Source organism: Arachis ipaensis, chromosome B4 (assembly GCF_059453495.1).
Source record: "Arachis ipaensis isolate K30076 ecotype BB chromosome B4, ASM5945349v1, whole genome shotgun sequence".
Lineage (NCBI taxonomy): Eukaryota > Viridiplantae > Streptophyta > Magnoliopsida > Fabales > Fabaceae > Arachis > Arachis ipaensis.
In genome coordinates this window covers 5,053,628-5,064,601 of record NC_142439.1, presented here as the reverse complement: position 1 = coordinate 5,064,601, position 10,974 = coordinate 5,053,628, and the positions used below count along the sequence as shown (strand labels likewise).

The 10,974-nt window shown below is 27.6% G+C and overlaps 1 protein-coding gene and 1 non-coding gene across 2 annotated transcripts; one reads left to right on the top strand and one right to left on the bottom strand.

Annotated features, from left to right (window-relative positions):
- The first annotated feature begins 1,528 nt into the window (after positions 1-1,528).
- On the top strand, positions 1,529-1,611 carry TRNAL-UAA (transfer RNA leucine (anticodon UAA)). The gene has a single exon. It is a non-coding gene; the product is annotated as a tRNA-Leu (tRNA).
- A 6,205-nt stretch (positions 1,612-7,816) lies between these two features.
- On the bottom strand, positions 7,817-9,578 carry LOC148566530 (uncharacterized). Its single transcript, XM_088484290.1, has 3 exons — positions 9,183-9,578; positions 8,351-8,457; positions 7,817-8,233 (listed from the first exon to the last, which is right to left on the bottom strand). Exons 1-2 carry the CDS (start codon positions 9,576-9,578, stop codon positions 8,365-8,367), a joined length of 489 nt encoding a protein of 162 aa, XP_088340416.1. The 3' UTR covers positions 7,817-8,233; positions 8,351-8,364.
- Between the last annotated feature and the right edge of the window lie 1,396 nt (positions 9,579-10,974).

Sequence of the window (10,974 nt, the reverse complement as noted above, 5' to 3'; positions counted from 1 at the left end):
AGTAGGAGACAGGTTAGAGAAGCAATAATAATGTTCCAAATTCCAAGCTGCTTTTTGGTAATTAATAAACTAGGAGATCTTCCAAAAAGGTTCATAATTAGTATACCTGTTTGTCAATAATACAAGCTACATATTATTTATATATAACCCGGGCCTATAATACAAATATATACATAATGATTTGTTGGGTGACATTAGTGTGCCTTTGTTTATTGACTCGTGAAATTAAAGGATAGTATGTACGGTTGGTATATATGTCAATGTAATAAGGATATTCTTCTTTTTCATATCTTCTTTGTGTACTGTTAATTATAGTTATTATTTCCTTAATAATTACTTATTAAGAGACGTGAATAACTCAATATGGGGTTTTCTTTTTTATATTTAATTTAAACATAATTTTGAAAATAATAATACTATTTATATACCAAAAACTTATTAATTATATGTATCTAAATTATTTTTTATTTGACAAAACAAGGAAACTGTAGTGTTGATTATTAAAAATATACTAATATCAAAATAACTAGTGTATATTTAGAGTTAGTTTGGATTGACTTTAAAAAAAAATATTTATTATTTTTTAAAAGATTTTTTTTAACTGACAAAAATTATTTTATATTTGGATAGACATTTTAAAAAAATTTTTCAAATATTAAAAATATCTTTTGTTTATGTTTTTTTTTTAAAAGGGACATATTGTTAGCTTTTAGAAAAATAAATAATTTATTTTTTAATAAAAATATTTTTTATAAAAGACGTATTTAAGTAAATTTTAAATTAAATAAAAATACTTTATTTTTTAAAAAAAGTAATTTTTTAACTCAAAAAACCAATCCAAATTAGTACTTATTATAAAAAATATACACATAGCTTAAAAAAAAACTTTCCGAACATGTATTTTTTTTTACATGTGAATATATATCGCTCAAATTATCAACAATATATATATATATATATATATATATATATATATATATATATATATATATATATATATATATATATATATTATCCTAAAAAATTCTCTCAACTAAACGAGTCAAATAGCATTATTCTCAATTAAGAGGCAACTCATTTGAAGGTTCATTTATATATTATTTTGTAAGGTAGAAATAGGGAGTTAGTTAGTGAAGTTAAGAAATAGTTCGTTAAACATTCTGTTTTGTTCTTTTAATTATTTTTTTTTTTTTTCAGAATTGAACGCTTATTACTAGTAGAACAAAAATGAGTTATAAAAACTTGTAATATTAATTCAAGCAATATAGAAGTTTTATTATTCAAAATCCATTTATCCCATTATTAGCATGTATTGAATTCCGATTTAACTCCAATCTTAATTCTTACCTATACCATATCATAGTAAGATGATTGATTACATAACAGTTGTCATGACTACTTTTCTGATTTCTGATCTCAATCACTTAACCTCAAGCTTTGCGGGTGACAAATTAAGCTTTTGGAATATTATTGCTCTGATTATAAATTTTGATACTTTAATATTATGAGGAGTTCTTTTCAGCAAGTAGCTGGTTTGCCCGAGAGGTTAAGGGGGAAGACTTAAGATCTTCTGCACATAAGTGCGCGTGGGTTCGAACCCCACAGCCAGCACTTTTGGCTTTTTGGTCTTAGCATATTTTTCGGATAATTTTTGGTTTTGTTGGGCTTCTCCATACTTGTATTTGGGCCATGTCAAAAATTGTTTGGCATCTTAAGCGGGCTTTATTAATAAAAACCTTGTTCTCCGTTTAGGAATTAAATTGTCTTAATGTACAAGACCAAAAACACAATGTTAATGTGGTTTACCCAAAAAAAATAATTGTGTTAATATCAATGTGTATTTTTCTTTTTCATATATGCGTTTATATAAGCAGGTGGAACATAAAAACTCAATTACTTAGGTGATAACCATAAATAAAATGGTGCAAGAAATTAAACAAATATTCGGTTTTGACAAGTCTAGACTACATTCAAAAGTTTTTTTTTTTATTGTTAACAGTATCTTTTAATTCAATAGGTTAGAAATTAATTCATTGTAAATCTAAATTTTATTTAAGAGTTTATTGTTGATTAATAGATTATTGTATGTATAAGACAAAATTTAAATTTCTACACTTACTTAAACGAATAAGTGAGTTAATTACTTGACCAATTCTAGTTAGTTTTCATTCAAAAGTTAGTAAATGAAATATGCAATGTAAGTAACTTGATAAGAATAAGATACCAAAAAGACCAAATGTTAGAGGGGGAAAAAATAAGGAGGGTTGGGTGATGATGCACTTTCAGGTTCCAGTGGCAATATGAGAAAGTCATATGGTGTGTTAGTTGGATGTAGGAAAGAAAATAGAAAAAAAGATGAAAAGAAAGAAAATAGAAAAAAAAAAGTTTTTTTTGTGCGTTATTTGGATATAGAGAAAATAGATAAAAAAAAAAAGTAGAGAGATTTTTTTTTGTTTAGATGAAAAAAAATGGTAAAAAAAAATATAAAAACATAAAATTATATTAATATCCTTATTTATATTATATATAAATTATAATTTATCAATAATAAAAGGTAAATATGTAATTTTATTAATGTTTGTATATTTTTCTCCATTTTCATCTCATTTTTAGATAAAAATATTTTAGTGAATTTCACACTATTTTTTTCTTTTTATTCTATTTTTTTTTCATCTAAACAATAAAAAATTTATTTTTTTTCTTTATCTATTTTTTCTCTTCCTATTTTTTTCCTTCAAATTCTCTCTATACAAACAATGTATTAGTGCTCTATGCACTGACTTCATTGTACTATTTATTATTTTAAGGCTGAAAATTGTTATTATTCAAGAGTTATTAGATTGAATAATATTATATATTTAAATTTTTTTATAAATTAAGTTTAATTAAATTAAATAATAAAATTTAAAATAATACTAATCAAAATTAATTTTTATTATGTTAGATTAATTTATTTAAATTTAGTTAACAAAAAAATTTAAATATATAATATTATTCTTATAATTTTCACTTCGCTTCCCCAAATAAAAGTGTCAACTAATTAAACTGCATCTGGAGATTAAATAATTATACATCAACCTTTTGTCTTATTATTAATCATATTTGTCACTTTTTTTTTCCCTATTAGTAATTTGACTAATCTTACTTAAGAAACTTGTCTATCTCTTTCACTATATATATATAAAAGTATAAAACTAACAAGAAAGCAACTTTGCCTATCTTAGCTTCCAACCAATCCGATATTATTTAAAGGAAGGTCTGAGTAAGATTTTCCTATTATAAGTAGAACTTTATAATTTTATTTTATTAAAAAAAATACCATTGAGGCAGTGTAATTTAGAAAAAATTACTAAAAATATTTATGAAGTTTACGAACGCCGATAAAAATACTTATAAACTAAGAAAATTAAAGCTGTATTTATAAAAGATGAATTTCGTACGACAAAAGTATCAAAAATTTAATTTTTTGTTGATTTTTTAATAAAATTTTTAAACTACCCCATCCTCAACATCAACTCACTTTTTCAACCTTTCATAACTCAACCTGCATCTTTAAAATTCTTGTTTTGGAGTCTGAAACTACTCCTACAAAAGATCAAGCTGAAATCAATGGTGGTGGAGGATCGGATCTCAACTGGTTCAGTCATAAGTTTACAACCCATACCCAAACTAAATCAATCAAACACCAAAAAATACTCAAAACATAAAAATTTTCAAATTTATTCATCCAATTTCAATTCACTTTAGCAAAACTAGAAGCAGAAACATCCATCAACCATAAAAATTCAACAAATTCCATTCATCCACTTTAAAATTTATTTTAGGAAAATTCAGAAGTAGAAGTAGCCATCAACCGAATCTTCTGTAAATCAATCTTAGCCTTTATAAAAAATAGAAACAGATTTAAAAAAATTAGAACGAAACAGACTTAAAAAAAATTAGAACAATATCTTTTTAGTAGTAACTAAATCAATTTTTGAAAAGAAGAAAAATAAAATAAAAAATATTTTAAAAAATACCTTTTTCTTCGTCGATTGACTGTAACATCGTCGACGGCAAAACCTCCATCAGCAGCACCGTCTCTCTTTCTTCTCCTATTTCTCTTACTGAACCCTCTTTCTACATGCAGCAGCACCACGACCCCTCTCTCTTCTCAGACGACGTTATTCTCAGCTGGGTCAGGCGCGCCACGACGGCGTTCTCCTCGGTTGGGACAGGCGCGCCACGACGACGTTCTCCTTAGGTTGGGTCATAGGCGCGCGACGAAGGTATTGTAGTCACTTTGAGAATGAGAGGGGGAAGCAATGAGAGGGGAGATTGGCGGTGACGGGTAGGTGGGTGGCGGACAGTAGTGAGGAGGTAGGAGGAAAATTCACTGAAAATTTTTGAAAGAGGGAGAAGTGAGGAGAGAAGAAGAAGTGAGAAAAAAGAAAGTGATCGTAAAATGGGGTTAGGGTGAGGTAGTTTAAAAATTTTATTAAAAAATTAATAAAAAATTAGAATTTGAATATTTTTGTCATACAAAATTCATCTTTCATAAATACAACATTAATTATTAAATTTCATGGATATTTTTTATAATTTTTCTATAATTTAAATGTAATAGTATTCCCGTGGTTAAAAAAGAAAACAATAAAATACCACTAAAGTCTAACCTACTTAGAAGATATAAAAGTTTAAATTTCGTCCCTGAACCCTATAGAAGGAACTTTCCTATTTTTGGAATCATAGAGTTAATAATAATAATAATAATAATAATAATAATGCGCCAATGAGTAATAGCTCAAATGGCATAGTCTTCCCATACTCAATTAAGAGGTTGCGGGTTCGAATCTCATATCTTTGGTAAAATAATAATAATAATAATGCCAATGAGTTATAACTCAAATGACATAGTTTTAATAATAATAATAATAATAATAATAATAATAATAATATAGGTATTAATTAAGATAGGTAGTCCTTTATCTAAACAAAATTTGGAACTGTGTATTGTTCCAAAATCTCTTCCTAGCTATGGCCTTCTAGCTTGTTAATGTATCAGGTACCTTATTATATTTGCTTAGATACAAAATTATTCTTAAAGTTCCTTATACACCAAGTATATATCCAAACATTTTGATTTTATTTTCTATAAAAAAATATTTTTTAAATATAATCCTGTAAAATTTAAATTTGTTATTTTAGTTCTCGTGATAAAATGTTGATGTGACATGTTTAACAATGTAATGTTTATATAAGCATTTAATAGAATAAATGTTTAATTACTCTGTTAGTCCCTATAGTTTCGTAAAATTTTTAATTAGTTCTTTATATTTTTTTTCTTTTTAGTTGAGTCCTTGTACCAATTTTTTTTAATTGGGTCTCTACACTTTTTTTTCCTTTTATTTAGGTTTCTATATCAATTCTTTTTTTTTAGTTGGTCCCTATAAAATTAAGCCAATTACTACTAAGAGGGACTTAATTAAAAAAAAAAATTAGTACAGGGACCCAATTAAAAAGAAAAAAAGTATAGGGACCTAATTGAAAATTTTACGAAATTATAGGAACCAACAAAATAATTAAATCTAGAATAAATTAACGATGAGAACTAAAATAGACAATTTATATATATTATATGATACTAAAATCAAAAGAAAAATTTTATAAATCAAAAGCCAAAAACATATATTTCAGAGAGGACAAAAATTTATTTAAGCCTTCATTTGATTATCAAAATTTATGATTCCTTAGCTTGAAATCCAAATGCAGTTATTCAATCATTGCATCAACTATATTTATAATTTTTAAGCTTTCAAAAATGTTGTACTCAACGTTTCAATTTCACTCGTCTATTTACGTTTCTAATTATAGTAGTGTTGAGATAATTTTTAATTTTGGAATATGAATAATAATTTATTTTAAATTTGTTTTTTAATATTAATTAGACGAAATATATATTCATCATAAAATATTTAGTGATCTCATAAAAATGAAAAGGAGGGCCACTTAGATAAAGATGTTAAAAACGTTTTTTTTTTAAATATTTTTAAAAAAATTAAAATTTAACATATATAATTAATTAAACTATGTTATTTTTATTAAAATTAGACTGGACAAATTAATTTAACTAAAAAAGTAATAAATTAAATTTTAAATTTGTCTAAATTAATATTTTTTTATAAAAAATGACTATAATATCCCTAATTAAAATATCCATATATATATATATATATATATATATATATATATATATATATATATATATATATATTGAAAACTCTAAATCCTAATTCTATGACGACGGAAGAAAAAAAGGGATAGAATTTAGAATTTTCAAAGTTAATATATATAATAAGAGTATTTTAGTTATTTTCTATAATAGGGGTATTGTAATCATTTTTTATGAAAATAATATTAATTTAGACCGATTCAAAATTTGATTAACCATATTTTGGTCAAATTAATTTATTTACTTAATTTTGACAAAAAATAACACGATTTAATCAATTATATATATTAAATTTTAATTATTAAAAAACATCTTAAAAAAAAGACGTTTTAAACGTTTTTACTGGCGTCCAAATGAAAACCAATAACAAACTATAAAAGAAATTATTCATTTAAAAAATGCAAAACTTTTTAATGGGACAATAATCTCTCGTATGAACATACACAAATTTCATATTTGACATGTTTTTGGGTCATTAAATATAAACAAGTCAACAGCATAAATTGTTTTGAACATGTTACGTGTGAATTTGCGAATCAATGACAATGATGGAGGAGGAATTCAATACCAATATTCAATGCTACATCTTCAAATCTTTTGAACCAATTAATAATTGGAGACCACTTTGATAAAGATACTAAATATGTCTTTTTTTAAAGATGTTTACATTTTTCATAATATTATTGGTCATCTTTATAAAATCGATTAATAATTTATTTCTTAATAAACCAGAACAAAATCGGTTTATTATAGTAATAATAATAAACCCAGTTGTTTGCATTATAATTATTAGACCCGATTAATCCGATCGATTTATACAATCTAAACCGAATTATGTTTAAATTTTTTGATATAAAGACAAATATATCCCTAACTTTTATTTTGTGAATATTTAAATCCCTATAAATATAAAAATACAATTAGGTCCCTGAAAAAAAACCTAACTCTAGCCCCTTGTCCTTGCCCAAGTCCAAACCCAAACCCAAGTCCAACCTCTCAATAATCTCTCAAGCTAACCAAACAAACCTAGCCCTATCGTCTCCTTCCTCTCCCTTTCTCACGGAAGCTCGAACTCCTCATCTCTTTGCTCACTGGCTTCGCTCATCTCTTTGCTCACTGGCTTCGCAATCGCAAGCTCTCTCCCTCTCTCGTCTCCAGTCTCGAACCCAAGGTCCTCGTCACTTCCGTTCTTCAGTCGTCACCGTCTCGCATTCAGCCGCGCTCGCACGCCTTCCCTGAACTCGTCGTCGTCGGCGTCAGAAGTAGCCGGTCTCGAGACTGATCCTGCAAAACCTGATCTCCTTCAAATGCATGAGTGACATTTCAGATCTGGGCTTCATCGCTACATCTGGATAATTGGAATGATTTATGCTTACTTTGTTCCGAATGTAATCTCATATGCTGGTTTATTTGATGATATCCAGCTATTTTAAATTTAGAATAATTTACTGTCTCAGGTTATAACATAATTTCATATACCAAATGAAAAAAAAATCATAATTTAAGCTTAGTACTGGAAAAGAAAATGCAGAGCATGTTATAACTTTAACCTATTTTAGCATGTTTGGTATCATTAAATACAAGTTTCACAGTTAATTGTATGAATGATTAAAAATCGGAGAATATAAACCTTTATATTGAGAATACTGTTTAGGCCCACAAACAATTCATGTACAACAATGTACAAATTACTCAACCTGATATAATCTGAGAAACATCATATACAACTACCTAATTTGATCACTACCGACTTCTGACATAAGAGTGAAAACGGTGCATGCCATCCAATTCAGTTACAGGGAGGGACTTCACAGGAATGTTGCTGGACCTTCAAGAAGAAATGCTGTTTCCATGGCTTGTAAGATCAATGCAGTATTAAATTTGAAATTCCTGAAGCTCCTGCCAGGCCCTACTATATCAAGATTTTTAGATTCATTTTCAGGCTTTGTGGGCTGGCTATCCATGAATGTTGAGCTACTCCCTGTAGAACTGTGCTTTGCTTTCCATACGCAAATTCCTTAACTAGTGTAAAAGGCTTGTCAGCAATCATCTAAGCAACTCACTTTTCAATTCTCAACAAAATCCCAAATAAAATACAATGCAGTGCAACGAATTGAACCATGTGTGTAACCAACTTACCTTTAAGGGGCAAATCAGGCCTTGGAGCCATAGGAGGTGGATGTGATGAAATCAATGATTTCAATGATCTGCATAAAGACACCAGTCTTCATAAATTTCAATAACTCCTGGGACAATGACCAAAACTATCAAAAATTACGTGCCGCTGTACTCACGCCAAAAAAGGGGACACCATATAAAGCTTGGGGCAGTGATTCCACGACATATCACTTCATCACTTGCTGGTTGAAGGTCATCAAGCCGGTGCCACATATAGATTCATATAAATAGAAGAACACCAGTACTCAAATACGAAACCAGGGACAAAATAGCAAATGCATTATAATGAATACACATGACACTATTAGAAAATGATCCAACCAGATAGAAAACAAAACTTAAAAGTAACATGAGAAAGCGTCACATACACTGATCTCCTTTTTGGTTTGTGGGGCAAATGCAGTATCATGTTTCACACCAGCAATAATGTAAAATTAGCTATATCTCAAAATCTCCATGCATAGATTCCTTTACATCATTGTTAGTTATTCGTGCCACTACTTATTTCAAAGTCCATTTTAATTTCAGTTACTAATTTTTTACATAACCCCTTTAATTCTGTTTGATCCCAATTATACAATTATTAACAAAATACTAAAAATTCCCAATTTTGGCTTCAATCATCGATAAAGTTCATGTTTTTATGAATATCCATGTGCCCATATTAGTGATCTTCACTCAATGTGATTATTTTCAGCAACAAAGAGAATAATTAATTGATATTTTCAGCCAAAAAATCAAAGATAGCAACAAAACAGAAAAGGGAAGAACAGGAAAATTTGTTGGAACTCACCAAATTAGGACTAGGTTGTGCGAAGGAAGCCGAGGAGTTGCTGAAGGCGAGGAGGAAGTTCGGGGACCTGCTGCTTCTGTCTCCGGCGACGAAGGGCGCAACGACGGCGCGAGACTGACTGCGAGGCGGTGACAAGACAGGGAGCGACGACGACATCCAGTCCCGGGAGCTGCTGCTACTGCCACCAGCGACGATGAGGGTAGGGAAGGCGCGCAAGACCGGAGACCGTAGGAAAGCGACGACGAGCTTGTCAGAGACAGTGAGAGAGACCGATGCCGATAGAGGGAGAGGACTTGAGTTCGCGTCAATGAGGCAGAGAGGCAGAGTGAAAGATGAGAGAGCTGCAGTGACAGTAATGTCGAGGGGGAAGAAGACTGTGAAACGACATAGTTTCATAGATCTAAGGAAAAAAAAAAAAAGACCCGAACTGGTTTATGTAAACCGGATGGGTCGAACCGGGTTTAAAACATCTGGTTTGGAGATAAATTTTATTAACCGGTTTTTAATAAACAATCAATCACAGAATGACACGTCAACAACTTAAAAAAAAGTTGTTTTGGACCTCTTTATGGGAGTATCCCCTTTAATAATTAACTTTCGTGTTCCTAACTTTCGAGAGGAGTAATGATATAATACCAAACTTTTAGTATTCTTCTTACTTTGTTAAGTGAGTGCTTAAATGGTGGCAGTATTTAATAACGAATTTAGTTAAGGATTTATCTCTACTTTTACTTTGTGCTCAAATATATATGTTAAGATTATAAAATATTTTTTTATTCAAAATACAAAAAAAAAATCAAATTTTTAATATATTTATTAAAAAATTAAAAAAATTATTAATAATAATCTTATTGTATGCGCTAAAAATATATATTAATTAAACTTTTTAGTTAAAATATACTTTAAAGATACGTTGAAATATATTTTAAAGACATAGTTAAAAATAGTAAAATACAGTGTAAATTTTTTAAGTTTTTTAATCTATTTAATGTATTAAAAATATAAAAAATAATTTTTAAAAAAATTTTATTTAAACTTTTTTACTCTTATAATGTATCCTAAAAAATATATTAGCAATATTCTTGTATAAATTATTGTATAAAAAATTGAAGCTTCTAGGATATTTATTGTACATTTTTTTGAAAAACTTTTATCGTTTTTACAAATGTTTTTAACCAAACTCATTTTTTTAAATCTAAAAATATTGATTATTTTCAATATCTAGTAATTAGGAGAATTATTAGAATGGTGTAAATTATTAAAGGTTGAAAATCATTTTAACAAAGAAAAAAACAAGAGAATCTGGGTGGGACACGTCTTGGACCAGGTGGAAGTTATAACCCTGTCATGCAATTGGCCCAACCTCAAAATAAAAAAAAAATGCATGAAAATAGAATTTACTGAATTTGATATTTGATTTATCTAAAACACATAAATCTATCTATCTATCTATCTAAATCATATAAAAATTAATGATTTTTGTTATAGTGTTTAAAAGATATTATCTAATTGTTAAAATAGGTTAAATAATTAATTTTAAATTTAAAAGTATAAAATTAAAAAAGTTTAAATATTTTAAAATTACTATAAAAGATAATTTAGACAAAATTAAACACTAAACAAAAGACATCATAAAATTAGCCAAAATTAATATCAACATATAATAAAATAAATTTATGCCATATTACTTTTTGTATCTATACTACATTAATAAGTTTACATACATGACATCAACTTTATATTTTTACAATATAAAAATAATTAAATTTTTATATAGTATTAATATATCATT

What these genes read in the sequence shown, in the direction of transcription:
- LOC148566530 (XM_088484290.1), bottom strand. Translation starts at nt 9,578, where the DNA reads ATGAAACTATGTCGTTTCACAGTCTTCTTCCCCCTCGACATTACTGTC. An exon ending in CACAACCTAGTCCTAATTTG is followed by an intron (nt 8,458 to 9,182) that starts GTGAGTTCCAAC and finishes TCATTGTCCCAG; the next exon opens with GAGTTATTGAAATTTATGAA.